The sequence below is a fragment of the Typha angustifolia genome, chromosome 13 (genome assembly GCF_048772165.1).
Source record: "Typha angustifolia cultivar Huaian chromosome 13, ASM4877216v1, whole genome shotgun sequence".
NCBI classification, from domain to species: Eukaryota; Viridiplantae; Streptophyta; class Magnoliopsida; order Poales; family Typhaceae; genus Typha; species Typha angustifolia.
This window is the reverse complement of record NC_133251.1, coordinates 3,492,418-3,519,657: the sequence shown is the minus strand read 5'-3', so window position 1 is coordinate 3,519,657 and position 27,240 is coordinate 3,492,418. Positions and strand designations below refer to the sequence as shown.

At 37.1% G+C, this 27,240-nt stretch overlaps 2 protein-coding genes across 3 annotated transcripts; one reads left to right on the top strand and one right to left on the bottom strand.

The window, feature by feature from the left end:
* Positions 1 to 2,724: 2,724 nt before the first annotated feature.
* On the bottom strand, positions 2,725 to 11,036 carry LOC140774185 (uncharacterized). Its single transcript, XM_073117072.1, has 7 exons — positions 10,627 to 11,036; positions 8,424 to 10,438; positions 7,326 to 7,573; positions 5,737 to 5,808; positions 4,487 to 4,604; positions 4,218 to 4,370; positions 2,725 to 3,210 (listed from the first exon to the last, which is right to left on the bottom strand). The coding sequence occupies exons 4-7, from the start codon at positions 5,742 to 5,744 to the stop codon at positions 3,091 to 3,093; spliced, it is 399 nt and encodes a 132-aa protein (XP_072973173.1). The 5' UTR covers positions 5,745 to 5,808; positions 7,326 to 7,573; positions 8,424 to 10,438; positions 10,627 to 11,036; the 3' UTR covers positions 2,725 to 3,090.
* Positions 11,037 to 12,184: 1,148 nt separating this feature from the next.
* On the top strand, positions 12,185 to 26,257 carry LOC140774967 (protein ROOT HAIR DEFECTIVE 3 homolog 2-like). Of its 2 annotated transcripts, none has more exons than XR_012106670.1 (22): positions 12,185 to 12,561; positions 12,918 to 12,984; positions 13,104 to 13,206; positions 14,141 to 14,211; positions 14,356 to 14,419; positions 14,491 to 14,556; positions 14,680 to 14,727; positions 14,810 to 14,872; positions 14,942 to 14,998; positions 15,553 to 15,711; positions 15,877 to 15,945; positions 16,035 to 16,126; positions 16,820 to 16,898; positions 19,192 to 19,357; positions 21,129 to 21,253; positions 21,353 to 21,615; positions 21,687 to 21,783; positions 22,931 to 23,092; positions 23,176 to 23,285; positions 24,315 to 24,409; positions 24,547 to 24,643; positions 25,911 to 25,953. XR_012106670.1 is itself a non-coding variant. In XM_073118170.1 (22 exons), exons 1-22 carry the CDS (start codon positions 12,414 to 12,416, stop codon positions 26,103 to 26,105), a joined length of 2,391 nt encoding a protein of 796 aa, XP_072974271.1. In that variant the 5' UTR covers positions 12,187 to 12,413; the 3' UTR covers positions 26,106 to 26,257. The 2 variants fall into 2 exon arrangements, 1 of the variants encoding a protein (XP_072974271.1); XM_073118170.1 differs by having other exon boundaries at positions 12,187 to 12,561; positions 23,176 to 23,280; positions 25,911 to 26,257.
* Positions 26,258 to 27,240: the final 983 nt, after the last annotated feature.

Here is a 27,240-nt window from a genome sequence, read left to right as displayed (position 1 = left end):
GGATTCGTGCCTCTTCCTACCTTCATCTCTCTCTCTCTCTCTCTCTCTCTCTCTCTCTCTCTCTCTAGACCTTAGATGATGAAATCAATCGTAGGAGACAGAGATCGCACATGCACTGAAGGTCACACGAGCGACAGCTACCACTCATCCAAATGCTATTCCCGTTGTTGACTTCCATCTCTCGAGTCTTGACACCTCTGCCATTAATCTTTCCTTCTAATTAATAACTAATAATTGCATAAGATGAAAGGAAAAGATCACACACACACACACACACACACACACACAATTAGCATGATGAACTACGACTTATATTCAAGGAAAGCTTCTTTGGAAAGACAAGAGTAATGGACATTGATTGGAAACTCTACATAAATTAGGCTCACATTCTTAGAAAGGAAAAAGGAAAAAATGAAGTTGGCTTCTTCAAACAAATTAACAAAAGATAACAGTAGGTTCAACCCAAAGCCATGTGCCAGGGCCCTCGAGGAGGCATCTACTACACTAACTTATCTAAAAAATACTATGGATATTTATTAGTCTATCTCCTTGTTCCCACACCACAATGCTGGTCTCCTTCCTACTTTGCTAAGAGCCTCTCTCTCTCTCTCTCTCTCTCTCTCTCTCTCTCGTGAGTTAACAAGGCTATGCCATTGCAAGAGCTTGCGAAACTTCTTATTTGCGCGCTTTAAGCTCCCCATCTAGGTATCAGAGCTTGGACATGGGAATCTACCAGGGATACCGCCTCGCAGCGGCGTTGCTTCTCCTCTTATCTGCCTCAGCTCTTGGTAAGAGTACTTGAATTAGAAGCTTATATCACCTCTGTTTTCCCCTTCCTCATTCTGTCCAAGATCTCTCCTTTAGGCAGCAGACCAATGCAAAAGATCCTATTGTTTTCAAAATTTTATAAACCCAAGTAATCTCTATCCATATTGACTCATTATCTATCTATGGCTTCTGGATTTGATTCAGGGATTAGTACTCTGAGAACTTCCGAACAGGGCAGCTGGGAGCAAACTCCGGTGGCTCGGCGGTGGCTTGTGGGCCCTGGCTCGTTCCCTCCTACGTGCCGGGTCCGGTGCGGGAGGTGCTTTCCCTGCATCCCGGTGCGCGTCGTGATCCACCCGGGCCGGATCGTGCCATTGGATTACTACCCTGAGGTCTGGCGATGCAAATGCCATAATAAGCTCTTCATACCCTGAGTTCTTTGTAATGTTTGCATGTATATCTATAAATGCATGTGCATGGCTTTTTTTTTTCTCTTCCTTTCTTTTTTGGTAGGATCTTGTTAAAATCTTTTGGAAAGGAGATGATGTTGCCGTCCTCCCAAGGCACATACTTGTTTTTTCTTTTACACCCTCAAGGTCAAGTTCAAGGGGACTTTTTGTTAAAATGCTACTATGAATTAATAATTACTTATATACGAAGAGCTAGCTATTGATTTATAATAATAAAAGGGAGCATAGAAAGTCTCCCCATGCACCTTCATGTGATGTTGGGAACTGGAGTTGCCTCAAGTTGGTGCTTCTGCAACCGCGACGTGGGTGATGGTATCGGCGCCATCTCGATCCTCCCGAGAGCCCACGAGGGCATGCATTCCCAAACCCCTTCTACGTACTTGCAGTTCGAGTTCTAAACCTCGCAATCGCGCCGCTGCTGCCGCTGGCGCAGACCATCTCGCCCCCCCTGCGGCGGTGAGAGAGGAATCCCCGTCGAGGTGGCAAAGGCGGGGAGAAGACGTAGGTTAAGTTAAGTGGTCACCGCGATCACCCGATGAGATGAGCGGTGTTGCGAGTCTTTTGTTACAGTGTGTACTTGAAAGCGAAGCAGAGTCTCCCGCATAAGGCTGCTCAAGTCTACGGGAACAAGGCAGCATCAGAAGGATCTTTTTATTATAGTGTACTTATAATTTTTTTTTCCTTTTTTTTTAAAATTATATGTGGAAATATTCTTGTAAATAATATCAACAATTTGTAAGTACTTTCTAAAGCTGTAGAGCCGTAGAGGTAGAAAACTTGTCACAGGCTCCGTGTCATCTTTGTAATTTATTTATAAAATCTCTAACACGCTATAAGAAAAATTGAATTAAAGATTAAACTTTTATAGCACCGAAGGATTGCGAGTAACACCTCGAACCTGGAGGAAGGAGAGAAATTGAGTGTTATTATAGCTCCTTTGTAACATCCTTTGTGGTGCATGGATAGGATACGGTGTAAAATTTTGCATCCTTTTAATTGTAGAATAAGAATAAATTTATTTTAAAATAAGTCTTTTAAGTTTTATTATTTTAATATAGTAAGTAAATAATATCTTAATTTATTTTTATATAATAATTTATTATTCTCTCTCATCTTATTTCATATAATTTTTAAAAATTACTTAATAATAATTTATAATTATTATATTAACTTTAGATGAAACATCATGATGACACATCTCTCAGCTATAGTTTCTCTCTTATTGTCGTACATTATATAGTTATTATATTTTCACTCACTGCATTACCACTTTATAGCAAATTTTTATGAAGGTCCAGAGAGTTTAGAATTGCAAGGATATGGTTGGAATGAGTATGGGAAGAAAGTTAGACTGATATTTGTTCGACTGATATAAATGCTGATCGAAAGCAATTACAAGTCGAATAACTCGTTCAAATCTATTAAGTTGGTCCAGGAAAGAAACAACATAGCCGAATGGTTAATTGCACCTACTTCAGGAAACATACAGAAGAAATTTTCATGATGTCTCAAAACGAAAGTTCAATGTCTAATAACGAGGGTTAACACTAAGCTATTACATGGAAAATAAATATTAACATGATCAAAGATCGAGGATATTATGGAAACAGAATTTGCCACGCAAAACCCTGGATCTAAACCCGTGATTTTAGATGTTTGTTGAAATCTAACTAGTTCTCGAACATCATCTCTAAAAAGCAAAATCCTTCATCAGTATAGAACCTCATAGTACACCACCACAACACGAGCAGCCAAGTCTTCTGCAGCCTGTGCACAAGAGAACAGCTGCAATTCAGCAATAAGTTATGAATCCACATGAATAGCATCTTGATGATTCTTTGTTTCTTGTTGATCATGTCTCTTCTTCAGGCTTTGTAGGAGGTTGTGGCAAAATCTCGTTTATTAAATCCAACAGCTCTGGAACTTCATCTATTTCACCCATGACAAGACGTTTGCCACATTCCTCTATCATCTGCAAGGAGAGATTAAGAATTAAGAAAAAAAGACGCAAGAAGCCTAACAAAGTTCAACAGAAGCTTCCCATCTAAAGAAATTATATTGCTAATGAATACGCACAACTTAGGTCATTGTCAGGAATATGTTGATTTACTCATCTTGGCTGCTTCATCATCAAAGTCCAGCAGAATGCAAGTCTAAAATAAGTAAATAACTATTTGGTGATAATACAGACCGCTTCTACCGGTGGTAGCTGTTTATCAAAGAACTAGCAGATGGTCAACCGAAGGTACAGAAGAGGCTAATCTTTTCCTCTTATACCTTTAATCTTAAACATGGAACCGAGTAAGGAACTTTGCTAGATAGTGTAAGATGGAAAATATATGATTCTGCCTAGAATACTAACATAGGTATATTCTAGGTCTCCAAGTAATACACGTTCTAAACCACATCAATAATTCAAAGAAAAATGTGTAGGCTTTAATGGATGAAATATTTGCACTCTAAGAAGAGACAATTTATAGGCAAAAGAAATTGTAACTAATTATTGAGTGAGGGTCCTGAAGTGTGCCAACACTCAAGACTCAGTCCCAACTACCTGGAGTCAGCTATAGGGGTCCACTCAGTCTTAGCTAAAAAATTGAGAAAACACATATGAAGAGAGCAGTGATTCAATGCTTTAGAAATATTTGTTTTGAGGGGAAATAGCTAATTTGTCTAGAACTAAAAATGACCGTGCCAAGCCCACTCTAAGAGAAGAAGTCGATTAATTCTGACAGGTTTACCAGCAGTACTAAGAAGGATCTGAATGTATCCTTTGAGTAAAATATTCCAATGGAATACAGCTATATGAATTGGAATTGAAATAGCACATACTGATTGATATAAGGTGTAACATGATTCAATTTATATGCATGAGTAGCTACTTTATGGTTATCACATATATTTGGCACATAGAACAAGTCAAAAGCCTAACACAACAAAAATTACAAGAAAACATTGTCTTGTTAAAATTAAGTATACCGAATATATTTCAGGTTGGCTGGATGGCCTCAAGTTGATTATATTTAGCTTCTCAGCATCTGCAAGCTTGAATTTTTCAGATCTTATCAAGAAGTCATCAATTAATTCCCTTGTCTGATTGCAGGCAGGTGTTTCGACAAGGTATTCAAATACCTGGGCTTACAAATCACAGCAGTGTATGTTAGATTTTTCACAAGATACTAAATAAAGCAGCAATCATCAATTTGTCATATACAATCATAATCAAGAACAACAGAATAGTTAGACACCTTGCACTCTGATGGAGCAACGGCACCGAGACACCCCATGGGATCACTAGTTGCACCTCTTGATCGTAAAAAGTGAAGAACCTCAAAATTTGTGAGTGCACCGGCATTTCTTTTTAATCTGGAAAAGAGCAACAAATCTCAAAGATATCACTTTCCAATATGGGTTTAACTTGAAACATAAGAAAAACAAAGTTTTGGGTTCTTTCTTATTCCTTTACACCAAATTAGTGCCTAAATTGCTTTTCATCTTTCAGCTAAAGTGCAAAAACTCCAACAACGAAACATAAATGGTGCACATGATAATCTCATTCATTTGGGATTTTCAGGTAATATAGTTCTTTTTATGACTAATATTTTCCAAGGTTATAAAACTTAGTACCGGGATTGAGATCGGGATCGACCGTTAGAAAAAATAGTATGTATCGATCGTATCAGCTGTATCGGTCGTATCAACTGCCTATATCAGATCGGACTATTTTTAAATTCGTAAAATTCTAAATATTATTTAAATTATAAAAAAATTATAAATTTATAAAAAATAATAAGAAAAAAAATAAAAATTAGTCACATATGAACTTTAAAAACTAAAAAAAAAACTTGCCCAAAACTATAATAAATTTTGACTTGAATTAAACAAATTTTTATACTCGTAAACTATTACTGTAGAACAACATGAAGAGAGAGATCTCTCTTTACTGTTGTTCTATAGCAATAAGAAAATAAGAGATAAAAAATAGGTGAGAAAGAAGATTAAAAATGAAAAAAAAAAAAAAAAACTCATCCGAGATCGCTAAAATGTGGACTAGCCGAGAGACTCATCGGAAAAACCGCCAAATGAACTCAGTGAAACGTGAGAGTAAGAGGAGAGTGTGTGAGAGTTAAAGAGTAAAAACTGAAAATTTAAAAAGAAAGCAGTTAATGACATTAATTATTAATGTCTCCTATGTTAGATACATTTTAGGTTTGACCAGAATGTTAAAAAAAATAATTTCAACCATATTGTTGTTTGCAGTTGATGCAAGCAAAACTAGCCGAAACCGACTGATACTGGCCAAAACCGATCAAATCGAGATCGATTATGGCCGATTTCAATCCAGATTGGCCAATCTGACGGTCGGCCGATTTTTGTGATCCATGATATTTTCCAATGAGTAAATTCTCAGTAAAACTCATGTTTAAAGGTGCATATAAAAAATTGTACACAGATGTAAGAAAAAAATAGGAAGAGGTAATTATAAGCATGCTCTTACATTTTCATTGTCAGGTAGATTGCAAAGTTTCAAAACTTCACAGAATGTTTGCACTGTAATTATTACCTCTATCTGCAAAAGGAAATAAATAGTTAAGATATGTGGGCCTGGTCACTGACCATAGATTATAATATTATACCAACGAAAAAAGAACAATAAGATAAGAAATGCAAGAAAAGTAACATGTAATCTGAATCAAAGCCAAAAACTGAAACAATATTTGGAAAAGATATAGAATTCCTTGGAGTGGTGGTTTATGATATAATTTAAGAAAGGTCCAGAACTGCGGCGGACACACTCCCAAAATAGCAGAAGTTTGATCTCAAGAGAGAGATATAGAGATTATAGAACAAGGGCTCGTGCTTTGGTAGCTCATTTGGGTCCTAGGACCATGCAACTATAAAACTATTTTGATTGGTCTCAGGACTTGTGAATCAAGAAGGACACCATAGATCATGCTGTTCTTAGAATAGATCAATTTTTTACTCTTTGCCTTTTTCGTGATAAAACTAAAGTAGAGTAGCTAACCCATTGCTATTCCAAATATTAGTCTTTTAAAGAAAAAGAGTAAATCTGTGAGTATCTTATAGTGGATAAAGATGTAGTTGATGGTGCAAATGCAACTACTTCAACAAAACATAGACAGGTTGTTTGCAGGAAGGGATTGCAGATTCCTGAGGTCAGGTCCAGCCTGACTGCAGGAAATTCGAGCAGTAAAGGCTGCAGAGAAAGACTTGCTGCAGGAAATTCCTTTGTGGCAGCAGAAATTCAAGCAAACATCATAGGGAACAAAAGAGAAAAGACAAGACCGGTAGAGGAATAAAATAAATAACAGATATGGAAAGGGTAATAAAGAGAACAGGTATAGAAGGACCCCTTGTGACGATGGTAGTAGGGGCAAAATGCAGCTGACAATAGCAATGGGCTGTGAAGCACAGATACGGGATATGGGATACAGTGATATGACAAACTATTCAAAAAATAGGATATGGATATCAATATGGGGGTAAACAAAGTATTTGTGCTTTAGAGACATGTCGATGCCTCTCCTCTCACTTTCTTCCTTCTTTCCCTTTTCTCTTCTATTTCACAATTTACCGTCTCACTGCAAATCCGGCTGACTAATAGGTTAGCAAATATGTCTGCCATGCAGGCCAATATAGCAGGTCCATGGCAGATATTGTGCTGCATTAAGACCAAAAGCCATTCCCTGTTGTTACAGAAAAACCGAGGCAGATAGAGGGGCAAAAAGCCATGGCAGCCACCCCAACCGCTTTTTAGAACACTTAGTGATGCAAAGCATCTAGCAACTATCATTAGTAGCATTGCGCATTTCTTGTAAGCGGGATGCAGTGGCACATCTGTAACCTGAAGATAAATTTTTGCTTCCAAGCAGAAGAATATTAGCTCTCCAAAATTTTGTTCACTTTCGATCTCAATTACTCAATGATAAGATTAAAATCAAATTAAAAGTGTCAAGGGTCAGAACATTAAACTATACTCTTCATTGTATGCATTCAAAATGCAGCTTTTTTTTTTAATCTTTAGTCATGTATGATTTTATTCAATTATGAGGAAACTTAATGTACCTCGAGAATTTGATTCCAGAAATCAACATTATCAGCAGTTATTGCAAGCCATTTCCCATTTCAATCAGGCCATTAACTTAAAAACAAACTTTGCAACAGAACCATCTTCTATGACATGATCAGAAGTGAAGTTTTGCCAGACATCCTCAACCAGGTGCAGCAAAATTGGAGCAATAAATCTGACAACGGAAAGAAGATGAGCAGCAAGTACTGTCTGGCAAATTTTCTTTGTAAAACTGAATTTACCCCTGACAAACACACCACAAAAATATTACCAAAATTATACTCTCATTCATAGCATTGGGAAAATCAAAATACCCATGTTTGCAATCCTTTCACAACCATCACCTCTGGTTATTATCTAGGATAATCACAAGTAATCACAGAAATAGGGGATTTCCTATATATAATCTTTTAATGACAAATGGAAGCAGGAATAATGTAAAATCCATGAGATAAGAAAGAACACTGAGTAAATGTACTGAGAAGCCATATAATGCCCATCTATACACGATAGTATCTACAGGAGGTACAGATCTCAGATGTTGTTTTCAAAAAATTACTCCACTTTAGTTCTCAGACAATGCAAGTGTGTAAATTTATGTCTTTAGTGCTGTTGTTTTTCATACCCCATTGTACTATGAGTGACGTTGGCTGCCTCTTTTTGAAATATTTCACAGTTTAACACTACAAGAAAATATAGGCGGTATGTCCGCGCATATGCAAGCAGCTATGCGGTCCAGTATTTTTAACATATAAAAATAAGTATATATGAGATACAATATATTACGTTATATATAGTAGAAAAATGACACGACCACAATCAAACTACACTAATTCGATCACTGATACACATTTACACTAATTCGAATAATCAAATCAACAAGACTACACTATTACAATAGCATATATCACACTAATTAACATTATCTATGCGATGCAGTGTGCAGAGAATGGAGGTAGCGGAGACTGGTAGAGAGAGAACGAGAGACGGTAGGATGTCGCGGTGAATAAGGGGGCAGAGGGTGTTGTGCAGAGGAGAGGAAGAGAAAGGTGGTGGCTGCGGATGGGTGAGGTGAGAGAGGAGAGACCGCTAACCTCTGAGAGGAGAGGCCCCATCGTTGAGAGAGGAGAGACTGCGGTCGTCGAAAGAGGAGAGGCCGTCGTGAGAGGAGGGTGAGCAAAACTGCTGGGGAAGACGGTAATTGTTGATTAGGGATTTGGCGAGGCTGGTAGTTTTTTTGTTTCAGTGGGGAGATCGAATCGAATCCAACCCGCATCACACCCGCCCCCGCCTATGCAGCCACACACTCAAATCAATCATCTCTTTCTTTTTCTTTTTCTTTTTCTTTTTTTTTTCTTTTCACAGTTTGATACACAATAAAGAGAGATAACAGAGTGATGACTCTTTAACACAAGTCCTATATAATTTGAAACATAGTATTAAGCCCGAGGTACAATGCAAAACTAAAATGAAGAATAGTTCTAAAAATTTTCATGAGTGAAGAGCCTTGAATCAACAGGTTTTATCAATTCAATAGTCTAAGACACGGCCATAAGAATTCACAAAGGCAGGATGATCGATATTCACATACTAAGAACAAGTTAAAAACAGATATATAACACCCTAAATTAATAGCAGGGCAAAATAAAATAACACCGCTAAAGACCCTAAAAAAACATGACATCTGCAATCACACAGATATTGCTGAAAACACAGACGCCAACGAGCACAGGCTGCTACTATGAACGGGTCCAAACCCTCTCCCCATCTAGAATAACCTCACCCACCCAACACAGGTGTGATGCCTATAAGTAGATGGGCACAAAAGAGTGAGAGGTAGAGATTGGACGAAGGTAATAGAGAAGCAGATGCAAAGCTTAGTGAAGAAGTAATGGTTTGGCGACATAGGAGATGAGGAGGGTGTAGCTCGTGATTGGTAGGGCAAGAGATAAAAAATGAATAGAGGCCTTATGGGTGAAAAATGAGAGCTGATGCTCCAACCCGACCCATTATTAATAGCATTATAGGTTAGGTTCTAGTAGTAGCCTGATAGCGCATATAAATATATATATTATTCATAATTTATAAGGGTAAATTGATATTTAATGTCTATATTTATAACTGAAAAATCCTACTCGATCTGTACCCTTATCACTGTTCCAAATGTTTTTCAAAGATTTACCCATATCTGAATTGGTATTTGGGTCGGATAAATTTTTTCCATTCGAATCTAATCCAAATTGAATCAGATATTAGATCGAGTCAGATGTTAACGACTCGTTTTTATCCTAAGGTGGAGCCTAGCTCATGCAAATACACAAATATTTCGATTGAATCCAGGACCCCATACATTTCAGATGATATAAATTGAAGTATAGTAGTTAACCACGTCATTCCAATTACTGTTCTATGGAAAGACCGAGTTTTCTGTGGGTATTTAGAGGGTCGGATACGAATCCCCAAGCGACTAAAAGATTCTGAGTCTGAGGTCCTTCAGTTGGTGAACGGTGAGATATTACTTGTCATAAACTAAGTTGGTTGATTAGAAAAAGATCATGCAACACTAACTTTTGACGTACGATTAATGCACCGTAACTCATATGGATCGATCCACACCTGCCCTCCCTCCAAGTTAGCATGCTGGTTTAGAAGAAATCCTAAAATTCATGTGTGTGCTGTGCTCAGTTGGATGGACATCAACCAGTAATAAACATAAAGATAAACAATAATATCACGCATATGGATTAATAAACTCAACTGGCATCCAAGAAACAAAAACAAAAACAATATATATAGCTACGAGGGTACACTCAAAGGAGGGACATGTTTCCTGCAACAGGGGCACTCGGGATGGGCAGCGAGCCACGGGAGGACGCAATCAGAGTGGTACATGTGGGAGCACGGTAGCCGTACGATCCTATCCTTCCCGTGATCAACCTCCTCTAAACATACCGCGCAGAGAAGGATACTCGAGGTAGTCCTCTTGCGCACACCAATTGGTTTCGAGCTCTTCGTCGTGGTCACCGTTTGATTAGGGTTGCCGTCGGTGCTCACCGTTCGATGCCTTGAGATCTCTGCTCCGGCTCGCACGAGCCTGGTGCTACTCCATCTGCAGCCGTCGATCCAATTAAACCAGTTTAAAAAATAGATCAAAATTCAAAATGAGTGGGCAGGCCAGGCTGGGCCGGATTTTGGGCCAAGTTAATCGGATCAGAGACTCCTCTATAGATCGGACGGCACTACGGGCCTACGGCAGAGGTGTCAGATATTTTAGTAGGTAAAAAAGAGGAATCGCACCTTGATGGAGAAGAAGGGGCGGAGAGGCCGCGAAGCTTCTCCTCTAACCGGATCCGGGCGGCGATGGCGGGCTCGCCCATGGCGGTGGGCCGGACGAATTGGTTTGGCGCCCGCGTCGATATTGGATCCTGGGCTTCGCAGTGGTGGTGGATCCGCCGCCTGCGGGCTAACTCCACGCCGGGGAGCATCATCTTCGAGCTCTCCTCTCTTCTTTTGGTCACTTTGCGGCTAAAGTGCCACTCCTCCTGCTTCGCCTTTGGCGTTTGGCTTTGCGTCCTCCTCTTAAGATCGTTTAATTGGACCAGTTTGGCAGAGTTTTATAACTAAAAAGTCGAGAAGAGAACTTCTAAAAGTAATTACCTCTTTATAGAAGGGCTAATAATGAAATATCGTGGTGGAAGGAAACTTCAATAGCAGCTTCCAGAAGTCGCTTCCTTTTTCAGTCGTTTATTCGGATTTGACTGCTTTTGTTTTTCAAACGGCAATTACAGCGCTATGTTGAAAATATTTATTGAAATAGGTTCGGTATTGAAATGATAAGTTTTTAACCAAGGTACTGCTATTTAGAAAAGTATTTTCTGAAATACACTACTGTTTAAATTATTTTTTAAAATACTATTGTAAAAGACAACGTTTCTAAGTATTTATCAATATAATAATATACTGTAAAATGTTATTCTCTCTATAAGAATAATACTTTCCCTGATTACGGATAGCATCTTAAGTAAAAGTATTTGATAGTTAATTAAAATAACAAAATATTAACTATTAAATTTGTGACACCGTAGATTCATCGAATCTATCTCTTATCACTTTGTCTATTCTCTATATATCTCTTTCAACCTCTTTACACGACACTTTAGTACTTCATCTATGTTAAAAAAAGTAAGAATAAAGTTCTACGCGACACTGAGCTAGCAAAACTTATAATAGTTTTATAAATAATATAATTTCGAAATATATTTTCTCTTAAGGACAATAATATTAACACTTCTTTTTATAAAGTTAGATACTAGCTAGGATCAACGGTTGACTTGTGGGTTGATGCAATAAGAGAAAGCTTACTAAAATAATAATATTGCTTGCATGCTTACTAGTTTAAAGCTAATACTTTATGAACTATATCATTCGTTTTCTAAATACACAACCGACATCCTAGCTATAGAAAACTTCTCACCCTCTTTGTCAAATAACAATTTTTACATCTAAATTTTTTTATTCTAAAATAAAAATAAAATGGTTTCTGAAAAAAAAAGGCTAACATTGGTCACGTGATAGTCACGTGTCAAGTTTTAGCAAAATAAATTAATAGAGTAACGAACAGAAAAGAGCATTTTAGAGGTTTTTATAGTTAATGGGGGGTGGATGTGTAAAAAAGAGAGGATCTACGTAAAAATGGGCATTGTTTAAGGAGTTTTAGGTGTAATTAGTTTTTATTATAAATTCGAAAGTGGAATCCATTATTTGAAAATTGAAACTACCTAGGATTTATTTATTTATACACGCTGGGTTTAATCGAGCTCAAACCAATTAACTATAAACCCAAGCTTTCTGGCGCCAAAATTTTCTTCTTGCAGTGAATTGGGGTGGGGCACCGGGCACGGCATTCACCGGCCACGCTCCAAGTACTTCCAACTTCCATCTTTCCACCTCCACGGTTGCACCGCCTTGTACGCATTTACGTGTAAACCAAGAGAAGCATCGAGACACTCTCTCTCTCTTCAAAACCCTAGAAGCTGTCCGGCGAAGCCTTGGAGAGCTCCAATTTTGGGAACCCTCTCTTGGGAATGGGCGACAAGTGCTGTTCGACGCAGTTGATAGATAGAGATGGCAACTTTAACGTTGAAGGCCTGGAGAAGTTCACAAAGGACTTGAGGCTTGCCGAGTGCGGCCTCTCCTACGCCGTCGTCTCCATCATGGGACCTCAGGGCAGCGGTGAGCCCCCTCCCTATCTCACCTTTGATCAAAGAAACCACAATTTCTGGTATCTCTAGTGGTTTACATTGGATTTCTGAACTGGAATTGTCGAACATATCATTAATTTTGAGTAAATTTCATTAATTTCGGTTCAACGCTCCTTTTTTTTTTTCCCTCTCTATATATATTTTTTCGGTTGTTTGATTCTTGAAGACGACCTTGTTTGGAACACGGGAGTTTTGAGCGTGGAGGAATTGTTGGGATTAGCAGTTTCTGATGCTGAACAAAGTCGTTTAAATTTATGCTTTTGACCATCGTTTAATTTCTACATACTTGAGTATCTAAATAATGGCGGTCTTCTTTGTTTTAAGCAGGGAAAAGCACCCTGCTTAATCATCTTTTCGGAACCAATTTTAGGGAGATGGATGCCTTTAAAGGAAGGTAAGGCTCTTACCGTCCTGATGCTTACTTAATGGATTTTTTTTTCTTAGTATAGTTTGTGTTCACTGTGACATGTGCGTAATTAATTCGTAATATTGTTTACCAATCTTGTTGTTTAGGAGTCAAACTACAAAAGGCATCTGGATAGCAAAGAGTATTGACATCGAGCCTTGCACAATTGTCATGGATTTGGAGGGCACAGATGGGAGAGAAAGAGGGGAGGTCAAACCCTGATCGCATGTTTATCCTTTTCTATCTACTTCCGTGTGTGGTGACGCATGTGTATGACATATATATACATATGTGTGGAAAAGAAAACTTGCAATATATATATATATACATCTCATTATTTAAGATTATGCTTGTATTACATATATTTTAAATTAAGACTTCTTACAAAATGTGATAGGATATACCCACACATATCTCCAGTTATTCATGAGCAAAGCTGAATGTCTGTAACAAGTTGTTTATCGCTAATATCAAGAGAGAATAAAATTAACTTAATTTATAACTCATGAGTTGGTTGGTGTGTGAGGTCCTAAAATGAGCTATATCTAATTCATAGATCTTCCCCACTAGAATGACATTTTGGGTCAACTTGTATTACAAACAGAACTTCCTGACCTTATAGAAAACCTACAACACAATTTATTTTTGAACTCTTAAAAAGGTCCAAGAATGATATGTAGTTTATCTTTTTACCAATTTATTTATGTTTGTCTTTGTAATTTTGGATGATATGTAGTTTATCTTTTTACCAATTTGAAAGTTTTGACTGAGGTCACTTATAATCAATTTGAATTTCTTGTTTCCAACTTTTAGTTTGCCGGTTTCAAAAGCATGTGGATTGTTTCATGCATATTTGCAACTTTTTTATTAGTGATTTTTTGAATTATCTGCCTGTAGTTTTGCACATGAATCAAATACTTTTTTTTTTTCAATTTTTTAAGAGAACTTTTCTTGTTTTCACAGAAGTGATGGTCCTTAGTTTGTAATTTTGTAATATGAGAAATCTCTGCTGCTCGTACTGCTGTTACTATTACTATGTAGCTGAATTAGTCCTACTTTACTTGATGTATATATTATTGCTGTTTATAAACTTGCTACTTGCCTTCTTGTAATATGTGATGTGGAGACTGTATTTCATTTTCAGGATGATATTAAGTTTGAGAAGCAAAGCGCTCTTTTTGCTCTAGCAATTTCAGATATAGTGCTTATTAATATGTGAGTTAATGACTTGCATTTGCTAAATTGTCTTCATCCATCCTTCAGTTTAACTTTCAGAAGATGGAAAAAATTGTCTTATTTAGTTATTTTTAGATGACCTCAACAGTTTTTTATTTTTATTGACTCGTATGCTTCCTGCAGGTGGTGTCACGATATAGGCCGAGAACACGCTGCAAACAAGCCTCTTTTGAAGACGATCTTTCAGGTTTTTTTTCCCTCCTTTTCGGTGTACTCAGAAGTTTTCATGGAAATTAATGACAATTTTCTTTTTCTTAGGCTATGATGCGTTTATTCAGCCCTCGCAAGACTACGTTGCTTTTTGTCATTCGTGACAAAACTAAGGTTCTGCAATTTTAGAGGGCTAACTTTATTATTACAAGTTAAAACATTTTTCGTTACTAATGAATCAAAATAGGCAGGTTTCTTATTTATGTTTTGTCTGCATTACTTCTTTCTTTCTTGCAGACCCCGTTGGAATATTTAGATCTGGTACTGAGGGCAGATACTCAGAAGGTTGAATCTTATGCTTTCTTTATGAACTTTTCTTTTTCTACCTTGCAATGTTATGACTTATGATGATTTCTCTTTCTTTCAGATATGGATAGCTCTTCCTAAGCCCCAAGTTCACAAGGAAACTGCTTTGAGCGATTTTTTTACTGTGAGTATTTTGATGCTGTGATTTATGGGCTTACACTTGTCATCTGATACTTTCTTTGCTGATGTAAAGGTGGAGGTTACGGCTTTGCCTAGTTATGAAGAGAAGGAGGAACAATTCAAAGATCAGGTGGATTGCTTGTATAGTTGTTAATGTATTATCATCTGGTTCTCATTGCTTGAGGCTCTTACCTATATAGGGTCTGGAGATGGAAGATGTATACAACCTTACCCTCATTTATGAGGAGGATGTTTTCAAGACTTAAATCTATGACCTCTTGGATATAAGAGGCAAGTCTTGTGGTCACACCAAGTGATGCCCTCTGTTATCTAGTTCTTAATCATTAGCACTTAATGTTATTACAACATTAAGTATCCTTTTTACAACTGGTCTAGGGCTTGCTGTTTCCTATACTCATTTGATTATGTTGATATAGAAATAGTTTGCTGCAACATCACCTTTCTATTTGCCATTTTGTTCTACTTTCTTTTATGCAAATAGGTATCCTTTTTACAACATTAAGTATCCTTTTTACAACTGGTCTAGGGCTTGCTGTTTCCTATACTCATTTGATTACGTTGATATAGAAATAGTTTGCTGCAACATCACCTTTCTATTTGCCATTTTGTTCTACTTTCTTTTATGCAAATAGGTTCAATGGATTTCTTTGTTTTTCTCTGCAGGTTGCACAACTAAGGCAGCGCTTTTTCCATTCAATTTCTCCAGGAGGTCTTGCGGGCGACAGACAAGGTGTTATACCTGCATCAGGATTTTCTTTTAGTGCACAGCAGATCTGGAAAGTCATACAAGAAAACAAGGACCTTGATCTTCCTGCTCACAAGGTTCTCATGGCTATCAATTTTTACTAGTTGCGAATTTTCTTTATTCATACATTTTACAGGTGTTAAATCCAATGTAGTTCAACTCAAAGGAAAAAAAAAAAAAATCCTATGTAATTATTTCTTTTCTTTTTGCTACTTTCTGATCTTCTTAACTATATCTACTAGGTAATGGTTGCTACTGTTAGGTGTGAAGAGATTGCAAATGAAAAGTTTAGTCGCTTGACATCTGATGAGGTATCTTTGTGTAGCTTTAGCTGCTTTACTGCTGTGATTTAGTTTTCCGTGTGTATTTGCATTATAAGACATTTCCTTGGGATGCCTAGGGTTGGTTGGAGTTGGAATTGGCTGCTCAATCTGGTTTAGTTTCGAATTTTGGGAGAAGACTGGGCTCTATCCTTGAGTTTTATTTATCAGAGTGAGTCTCCATCTTTCTTTCTTTAATGGCATGACATTAGTAACACATACCTTGGCTTTTAGTGACTTGGTGGTTTAATAATTCCTGTTACATTTCCCTCTTGTATATTGTATTTCTTTTGATAACCTAGGAAGCTGCTGAAAACCCTTCCTGATTTGCTGATTACAGTTCGAGAAACAGTAACCAGCCCTATTGTTAGACAGCACATCTTTTTTTTTTTTTTGGTATTCCTACTTTTGAAACTTATATAAGGTATATACTTTTTTCTCATTTATCTTTCAAGTTCTACTTGTAAAACATGACTAGAACTGCACATCAGATGGTGTAAATTGTTGATTTCTCACGTAACACATACTCTTCTATCTATGACTAGTTATGGTAGTTTGAGAGATAGTAACCAGCGGTTCATACATCATACATGCATCCATTACTGTGATAAAGTTGCTAAGAATCTACAATGTTCTGGGTTCAGTAATATATTTAGAAAACTTTCAATTTGTCATCCAGAGTATTTCCCTGTTTTTTTAGGTTCAGTAGTATATTTAGAAAACTTACAATTAGCCATCCAGAGTATTTCCCTGTTCTTTTGGCTCTTTATTGTACTTCAAAAAAAAGTTCCTTGAAAGAAGAGCTTTTCCTGTTTCTTACTCTTCGACTCTATATGTGCTAATATTTCAACTTATTTTCTTATAGGTATGATGCAGAAACTATCTACTTTGATGAAGGTGTTAGGACTGCAAAGCGACAACAATTGGAGTCCAGAGCCTTGAATGTGAGGCAGTGCACTTCCTTCTATTTCCATTATCTATTAATATATATATTTTGGGGGCATCCTTTTGTACATTTATAGAATACAATTTGGTTTTCATGGAAATTATATATCAAAGCACTTGGAGATACTCTAAATAGTAAATACTAAGTACATATTTCATTTGAGGCATCATGCTGGATTTCATACATTTTGCAGAATTTGACTGCCAATTAGCTAGCTACCTCCTTAAGACAAACCCTAAACCCTAGACCATATAATATATACATAACCATTTAATACTTGTATTTTTTTGGATATTTTATATTTTAAGAATAGTTCTCTTTTTACCATCTAAACTATCACATATTTTTATAACGACTCTACGAATTATCAAAAGTATCTCACTTGACCCTTTTTGTTAGGGATACATTATCTATTTCTGTCCATAAGTTACTATTTGAGGGTCACGTGACATCAATACGACCAGAATACCCTTAGGCTTTTATGATGACAAAAATACCATTACCTTTTTTTGTTGGGGATACGTTATCTATTTTCGTCCATAAGTTATCATGTGATGATCACGTGATATCAATACGGCTAGAATACCCTTAAGCTTTTATGATGACGAAAATACCCTAGCTTATCAAATAAAACCCTTTTCCTTCTCTTCCTCTCCTCTCTTGAACCAATGGGTTAATGCCGGTCATTGACTAGATGTAGATGATGAGGATTCCATGGTGTTTGATGGTTGAGCATAGATCACAAGGGTGGAGCGGGATATTGAGTAGACAAAGGAGTTTGCCTTTTCCCTTGCCCTTGCCAACCATGCTCTATATCAATCCCTCCACTTAAGCAATTGGAGTGAAAGCTCAGCATGACTTCGCCGCTTCCCACTCCCTTTACCTCCAAGCTCTCCGCTCCACCGGCGCCGTCTTGCTTCAATTTGCTAATGCTGAGACCTATCTCGACCTCCTCCATAACCACCTCTGTCTCCCTTCCTCCCATCTCTCCGTCGTCGTGCCTTTGCCGCTAGCTTCTCCACTTCCTCCTTTGATGAGCTTGAGCTCTGGCAACTGGGCATCGTCGATTAATGACAACCATTTCACACAACCACCCACCGCAACCCTCTTGCCCATCAACAATTGATTTCATTAATACCCTATAGTCACGGCGATGTCGGGGGACAAGACGGCAGTGTCGGCGATGACTGCCTCAAATTCCAGGAGCTGAGGGCCTGTATCGAGCTTGGAAATAAAGGAGCAATGGAGGAGAAAGTGGGTGGGGGGAAATCAAAATGTGCTTGGTGGGAGAGGCAGATTGAGGGAGGTCGAAAGGGGGTTAGGGTAAAGGTTTTGGATTGGAAGGAGAGGGGAGAAGCCAAGAGAGAGAAGAGAGGATGGTGGTGGTGTTGTGGGATTTGCTCAAAAATAGAGGGGAAAGGAAGAGAAGTGGAGGGGCAATGGAGGAATTTCAAAAAAATAAAATACTTAATATTAGCTAAGCTATTTAATTATTCTGCCATTATAAGCGGAGGGGCAATTTATTGATTTCGTCAATGACGTTATGGGGATGAGGTATTTCTGATAGTTTAAGGGTAAATGTGTACTGAAAAAAATTTAAGGGGTCATTGTGAAAATCAATAATAGTTCAGGGGGTGAAAAGATAATTATCCCTCTATTTTATTTTTTTACAGTATTTTATTTTATTTTTTTTGTTTCTAAGCTGCACATCTAGAGTTCCTATTAGGCCCTCTTCTTAGGCTTAGATGAATTTCTTTTCCATCTATTTGCTGTCTATAGTTTTTTTTCGGAAGTTAGTTTTCATAATCTGGAGTAAAGAAATTTTATTCTATATGTGTATAACAAGTTATCTATTTAATTATAGAACTCTTAAACTTTTTTAATTCTTGATGTTAGTTCTCCTCTTCATTCATTAGTTTGAGTTGGTGACTTATCATTAGGGATGAAAATAGATCGTATATGGATCATATAATGACGACTTTTTGTGTCCAATATATAAATATGTGTGTGTGTGTGTGTGTATTGATTGGAATAAAGGATTCCATGCTGTTGGCAAATGGTGTCAGCCAGCCATTGGCATGGCATGTCACAAATAACTTTAATAAGGAGCTCCTTTAGTGTCAAGTGTCAACACACGTAAGCACACGAGCACACATAACAAGCTGGTTTATTCCTATATAATTTTTTTAGGATATATAAACCAAGTACAATTTTGGGATTATGTTTCTATTACACCTTTTCCAGTTACATGGTATTAGTTCTCATTTAATTTTCCTTCTCCATTTTTGCAGTATGTGCATTTTGCTTTCCAGGCAATGTTGGGACATCTACACTCCAAAGCTTTCAATAATTTCAAGAGTCATCTAGAACAATCACTTAATAGTGGAAAGGGCTTTGCGACATCAGTTCATGCTTGTAAGCATGCTTCCATGCTTGACTTTGATATGGGATTAAAAGGTTAGTGTCTTTGTTGAAGTCTGATGTAAGATCTTTGTAAGCATTTAAATAGCTTTCAATTACTTTGAAAATTTAAGCTAGTATAAAATGATAGTTTTATACTTATATTCTAACACTCTCTCTTACTTCTGAGTTTGAAGCATTTTGATAGACCTAAAAAGTAGACTTGACTTTAGTTGGTGAAAGTATTATATTTTTTTTAATTAAAAGTGGGCATGACAACATTTGAACTTATGATATCTAGCTCTAATACTATATTAACTTATCAACTACTCTAAAAACTTAAGCCGTTATAGAATGGTAATTTTAATATTTTATATTATAACAACTAGGAAATCAAGCTAACATTTTTTTTTTGTGATGCTTAATAATAAGAGAGCCCACTAGTGTGCAAATACTTTTGCTATTTTGCAATGAATTATTCTTCAGCAGTAAGAAAGTGATACGATCCATGTCTAAAATGAGCTCGATTACGAAATTAGTCCAAATCCCAAAATTGCAGGAATTTACAATCTGCATAGTTTCAAAAAGATAATTATAAGATATTCATATAATGTCCGAATAATATGAAATCAGATAGATTAGATCGATGGCATCACTATCTACATTTGTCGTATTCTGACTTTCAAAATTCAGATTATATCTAGGGCGAGACTATGATCAAATCCGAGGGAGAGATGGATGGATATGATTAATCCTTAGTTTATTTTAGTTACCTTAGGATTATTTATTTTAGTCTCTAATTCTCTATATAGGGTCTTATGGTTTGTATCTTAGACATGCATGAATGAAGAATTATTGAATCATATCTATCTCTTCCTCCTGTTCTTACCTTGACGTCTCTCAAGTCAAGTCGATGCCCGCCCCTAAGGCCAATGTTTCCCCCTCCATTTTTCGTCTGCCGATCCCCTCAATCCTTTAGGGCTGGCCTCCTTCTCCCTTATTTTCCCCTCTAACTTCATATCTACCCACCACCATGACCGTCCACACCATCTCCCTAGCTAAATCGCATCACGCCTACCGCTGTCCTACTCCATCCGCACCATCATCTCCCACCAATCCACACTCAGATTGGTCTCCAAGTCCACTCCTAGGCTGGTTCATATCAGAAAGGGAAAGTTAAGCACAGAGAGAGAGAGAGAGAAGAGAAATAGAAAACCTTGGAGTTAAGTATTTGTGCTTCAAATGTCATAAATTCTTAGCTGCTTTGTTTCAAGAGCCTATACTGCTACAATAATGTAGACAATTGGCCTTTCATGTTTTAGGGTTAGCTCTTTTCTATCTTGGTTTTTCTTTGTATTTTGGAGGGGCGTAGTTAGGTTCATAGCTAGTGTATTGAAGGGATGTTAACAAATCAGAGTTACAATATGCATCTCAATTCTCAATAGAGTATAGGCGGTTCACTGGTTCTATATTTGATTTAAAAATAGAACAAAAAAGCCATATGCGGATATTTTTTGTTCTGGCCATAAAATCCTTGTTTTTCCCTTTTCTGTGCATAAATGAGTTTAGTTACGATAGGATCATACAATAATGATCTTGGAAGGCACAATCAGTACTGTGTACTTCAAAACCATTTCTAAGCACGTCGTGAACTTGTACCATTCTCTTCTGTTCTCTAAAATTTTCTCTTGCTGTTCTACATTTTGCCAGTTCTATATTTTTCAGTGGACTTGCGTTTAGTTCCAGTGTCATTTGCCTGTAGAAGAGAATAACCGTACTGCATTATGTACAAATTATATCTCCCTCTTATGCTGGCTGACTTCTCCAGATGTGGCACTCAAGCATGCAAATTGGGACGCTTCCAAAGTTAGGGACAAGCTCCAATGTGATATTGAAGCTCATGTGGCATTTATTCGTAGTGCGAAATTGGCCGAACTGAAAGCTGCTTATGAGGTTTCTCTAAGTGTTCTGAGAAAAATATGCTTGTGAACTAACACAGTGACATGTTCAAATTCTTCCATGATAATTTAAGGATGTTATTTTGCTTGGCAGAGCAAACTTACAAAAACACTGAGTGAACCCGTGGAGTTGCTTCTGGAAGCTGCTGGGCAAGATACGTGGGCATCTATTAGGCAGCTTTACAGGCTTGAGACAGAGAAAGCTGCGTCAGCATTCTCAACTTCTATATCTGGTTTTGAGCTTGACAAGGAGACTTGTGACATGATGATCTTAGATTTAAAGGACTATGCAAGAAGTGTTGTGGAAAAAAGAGCTAGAGAAGAAGCTGGAAAAGTTTTGATGCATATGAAGGATAGGTGATTATAACAATGGTGTATCTTATCATTATCTACCTTCTATTATCTTATTCTTATTGGATCTTTTGCAGATTCTCCACTGTATTTAGTCATGACAAGGATGCAATGCCTAGGGTCTGGACTGGAAATGAAGATATTCGTACTATCACGAAGGATGCACGCACAGCGGTATCATGAACTTTACATCCATCAGATGTTTGAATATTTATTGAAAAAATAAATCCCTAGACACACGTATGTATCTAATCTCTAGGCAATGATATTTCTCGTTCGCTTAAGTAAAAGTCAGAAGAAATATTAAAAACGAAAGTAGAGATGAACGCCAAGATTTTAACGTGGAAAACCCAAACGGGAAAAAAAACCACGGATCCAAACTCAGATCAAAACCAATCACTATGACAGTAGCAGTTACAAGACTGACTCACAAAACAACCCGTCGATCCAAACGATTTTGTTCCTCTCAGTCTTGATCGCTAGAATCCACGATTCACTGCTTCTTGTGATTGAAGTCCAATCTCAGTAGCCCTCGAGATTGATCTTTCGTCTAGATCACCCTTAAGACGAAAGATTAAGATTTGTAGATGCGAAGGGCCTTGTTTGTTGAAGAACCGATGTAGCCTCCAAAAAGTCTCCTTGAATAATCTTCTTCCACCCCCTAGGTTAGGGCAACACTATCCTTATATATGATCTCCAAGATAGAGTCAAATCCAAGTCATATTCGTACTCACGAAAATCCAATAACTTGCAAACTTCACATGTGGGTTCGAACGCGGCCCGAGTGCGTTCGAACGGCCTAACTTAATCTCAGGTGCGTTCGAACGGGCCCAAGTGCGTTCGAACGCGACAGCTTGAATTCTTCAGGTTGCGTTCGAACGCGTTTGTGAACGCTGCTCTCGGTCTGTGTGAACGCAGTACCCGCGTTCGAACGCGTTTGTGAACGCGGCTCTCTGTCTGTGTGAACGCAGTGCCCGCGTTCGAACGCGTTTGTGAACGCGGCTCTCTGTCTGTGTGAACGCAGTGCCCGCGTTCGAACGCGCTTGTGAACACGGCTCTCTGTCTGTGTGAACGCAGTGCCCGCATTCGAACGCGTTTGTGAACGCGAGGCTTTTCTCCAATGATCTTGCAATTCTTCACACCAGAGATATTCTAAACTTGTGTAAAGCTCAAATACATGAAAGAATACACTTAGAATATTTTGTACAAAATTGCCAATAAATAAAAAACCTAACATTTATTAAGCTCACATGAGTCCTGTGTGTTCTGTCTGGTAACTAGCATGGAAAATGACTCTAGCACATTATTGCTAATGGTGCAGGCCCTAGAACTTCTGTCTGTATTTTCAGCAGTGCGTTTGGATGACAAGCAGGATAAGATAGAGAGTGCTCTCCGCTCGGCTCTCTTAGATGGAGGTCCAGTTTCGCAAAATAGGAGTATTGATGCTTCTGTAGATCTACTTGCCTCAAGCACATGGGAAGAGGTGGTGCTTAATTACACTTGGATTCTTATTGCACAATCTTTATCTCCATGAAAATTAAGCATACATATGCATGTACTGCTTAGGTTCCTCCAAAGAATACATTGATTACACCTGTGCAGTGCAAGTCTATTTGGAGGCAATTTAAAACAGAGACTGACTACACTGTCGCCCAAGCAATCTCCACTCAAGTAAGGTCACTGTCTCCAGGCATCATATACCTGTAACTATCTAGTCCTCTTTTGTCATGTTCTGAGATCTTCATATTGTCTGAATGTTCAGAATTGTCCTAGATTCTAGAATAAACCGGTTTTATTATGAATTTTTACAACTGTTAGTTTCTTTTCCTGTTATGGTTGTTTTCTGCTTCTCATTTGAGCTGGCTGAGGAGAAACCCCTTGATTATCCTCATGTTCTGAAAAACACGCACTGGAATCTCTAAGAAAGAAGTGGTGGTAACTATTCTTGAGAAGAGCCGATTATTTTGGATTTCTAAAGTCCAAACTCTTCTGTCCATGTACTTTGGATCTCTATAATCTAGCTTTTACTTTCATTGTTGTTATTGCATAACCTTTGTCAACATGCATCAATAGGCCTTCTCCAAACTCTTGGTGCTGGCCATATTGATTTTCTATGTTCAGTTGTACACTTTGAAAGTTTTGTGATGCACACAGAACCTTATATCAACACTCTATTTGGTATTTCATTGCCAGAAGTTTTTAGTACAAGCTTAAAATTAGACTTGGCCTGTTGAAGGCTCTATGGTTTCACCTTATTGTCTTTGAAGGAATCTAGATCAAGAGAAAAGGTTATTCTCTTTCAGATGAAGTTTCTGATGTTTTTAAGGGCATGGATGGGATAGTTCAATCGTTATATAATATATGTGCTGAAATCGCCAAGTAAATGATGCAGGAGACCATAAGGATAATGTGCATAGGGAAAGATGAGGTGTTAAGAGAAATATCGACAAGCCAACACAAAGCTTTCACAGTAACCATCACATGATTTTGGTTAATACGTAGTGTGTAGGCAGAAGTTTCTACTAAATTCTGAGGATCAGTATGTCTTAAATTGGTTCTCACATGTTTACTTGGCTGCCTCTTACCTAATTTTAAGCAGTATCTGTTTGACATATTTACATATTTAATCGTTTTGTTTGAGCTTTGAGCTTATTTATATTTCTTGTCATCTTTCTGTTTAGTCATATGCTTTATCTGCACTCCAGGAAGCTTATAGGAACAATAATAAATGGCTGCCTCCTCCATGGGCAATTGTTGCAATTGCAATCCTAGGTTTCAATGAGTTTATGTTGCTTCTGAGGTATGTCTTCTAACAAGCAGTCTCTTTTTTTTTGGATTAATTTAATTTCCTCCTTTTTTTTTGGCTCATTACTGATTTGTTTGCAAGTGACTTTACATTTCCTCTTACTGATTTGACATTATCTTGCTGATGGACAGGAACCCTTTGTACATTGTGGGGCTCTTTCTTGTTTTTGTTGTATCATATGCTCTAGTGGCACAATTTGATATCGTTGGAGAATTTCGACATGGCATGGTAAGAAGGATCAGTCTTTTCACTAAATAATTGTTGAAATATAGATGGTAATCTGAACATCAATTAAAGTGGATCTCCTTTAGATGAGATCAATTTTGTGTACCTGCATTATTAATTGTACATTTCCATGATGAGGATGTTTTTGACTTGCTATGTTAGTTACTCACTCCTTTTTGATTGTGAATTCATTACTGGTTAGAAGAAAGAAATGAATTCAGAAGAAACTACAAAAAAGAAATAACTTTAGCCTCTTGAAAACCTGTTATTTACATTTCACTACAATCAAACAATAAGTTGAAAATGGCTAAATACTATATGAGCTTAGTATTAGAATATAAAATATTAAAAACTACCGTTCTCTAAAAACTTAAGTTTTTAGAGCAATTGATAAGTTAACATGATATCAGAGCAGAAGACGCCTTGTTCTCATTCGTCAAAAACCTGAGGTCTTGGCTCTCAATCTCTCACAAGGCTAGAACTTGCTCACACCATAAAGTGTCGTTGTAGGCCTTTGCTTTAATATAACAAAATTACTAGCATTAAGAGAGAAAGAAGTTATACCGTGTATATAAAAGATAGCCCATATATTCTCACAAGTGACTCTGATGCCATGTTAATTTACTGATTACGTGTATATAAAAGATAGATCGTCGATTCTCACAAGTGACTTTGATGCCATGTTAATTTACTAATTACGTGTATATAAAAGATAGACTATCGATTCTCACAAGTGACTCTGATGCCATGTTAATTTACTAATTACTCTAAAAACTTAAGTTGTTAGAAAATGATGATTTTTATATTTTATATTCTAATAGTTTTTTTTATTTATAGATTGAGATATTTTCATGAGCCTAAGAAATAAATTTAATTTAAAGAGGTTTCAAGTAAAGATGGGCATGATAGAATTTGAACTATGACCTCTGATTTTCATATCATATTAACTCACCAACTATTCTATAAATTTAAGCTTTTAAAGAACGATAATCTTTAATATTTTATATTCTAACACTTAAGAACTAGTATGATTTACAGGTAATACTTTTAATATTACCTTGTCCTTTCCTTAGTTCTTCTATATGAAAAGATGTATATATATACGTATATATATACATCGTGTTAGAATATAAAATATAAAAATCACCGTTCTCTGACAGCTTAAACTTTTAGAGTAATTGGTGAGTTAACACATCGAATATTCTTTTAATCCTGCATCATCGCATGTGACTCTGTTTCTCTATTTCTTGTTGATTGGTCACTTTTGCAGGTTTCGGGATTTCTCTCACTTTCCATGAGATTTCTTCCAACAGTGATGAGCATCCTACGGAAACTAGCTGATGAAGGCTATAGGCATCATCAACCTCCACAGCCTACCCATCCACCTCCTCTTATGACCACCCAAAGTTTCAGAGGCCAAGAACAGAGACATGGTCCACACTCTGGCTCATTATCCTCATCCTAGTCCATGTCTTCCAGTGCCATCTGATGACTTTGAATTACTAACATTCTGTACAGAGATGAAGCTTTAGAACAGGTTGCTTTCATGTTTACTTTTCAAGAACGAACAAGTTTGCTTTTCATGTTTGTAATAAATTACCAGTTGCTGATTGGTTCCATGTCCTGGTATTGTGGTAAGGGGACAAATGTCGAGTGCTGCATGGACCATCATATGTTGGATATATGCATGTATAACTAATTTTTGCTCGCTTACAGCTCTCTTTGCCACCATCAAATTAATTTTTAGATCTACCATCTTATTTTTGTCAGGTAGCATTGCTTCCATTCTCTCTTATTTGCACATGCATAATAGATCTTGCAGTCACATCCGCAGTCTTATTGCAAGATCGTGTTGTATTTTGTTGTTCCAAGTAAATGCTTACGAAAATATTATCTGTTATAATTATCTAATTAAAAATATTTCAGGTATAAAGCAAGAGAACATAAGTAAAGTTTTTCAATTAATCAAATTAAATAAATTCGAAGTTCCTACTACATAGTTTAGTTCTCAAGACTAAAATATACTTATTCTGGAAGCAAAAGAGTATAACCAGGGGATGGAACATTTATTTTGGAAGCAAAAAATAAAGATCATATAAAATAAAGTATTTATGGATTTAGGATGAATTGTTCTGCGCCCTACATTATGGACACTTTATGTCTTGTGCAAATGTCCCAATGATCTAAGCGTCCCACTCTATGTAGACAGGTATAACCAGGGGATGGTCCCTAAAATGTACGTTAAACGCGTCGCGGAATCCTGTGCAGCATATCATAGACTCGGCGCCGAGTAACGAACCATTAGCCAAGCTTATGGAACAACGACTTCGTACAGTCGTTGACCGGTGATGCTGCGGTAAAATTCTGGAAATTTTATGCCAGATGGGTTTAATTGTTAACCCACAGATTATTTTAATTTTAAAAACTTAAGTTGATAGGGAAAGATGGTTTAATTATTTATACTCTGACACTCTCATTCGCTAAAAAAATCCAATCCGTGAAATATTACGCTATTAGAGAACAGTAGTTTTAATATTTTGTACTCTAATACCATTGGCATTAGAAAATCACTTTTTTTTTTCACAGGAATTATAACTTAT

Bases quoted from the DNA above. Each gene is read 5' to 3' on its own strand.
- LOC140774967 (XM_073118170.1), top strand. From the start codon at position 12,414: ATGGGCGACAAGTGCTGTTCGACGCAGTTGATAGATAGAGATGGCAAC. The intron at 15,712-15,876 runs GTTCTCATGGCT...TATATCTACTAG, and splicing joins TTGATCTTCCTGCTCACAAG to GTAATGGTTGCTACTGTTAG. The intron at 21,616-21,686 runs GTGATTATAACA...GATCTTTTGCAG, and splicing joins TTGATGCATATGAAGGATAG to ATTCTCCACTGTATTTAGTC.
- LOC140774185 (XM_073117072.1), bottom strand. The intron at 4,371-4,486 runs GTGTCTAACTAT...TTGTAAGCCCAG, and splicing joins TTGCTCCATCAGAGTGCAAG to GTATTTGAATACCTTGTCGA. The intron at 3,211-4,217 runs GTATACTTAATT...CTCTCCTTGCAG, and splicing joins GCCAACCTGAAATATATTCG to ATGATAGAGGAATGTGGCAA.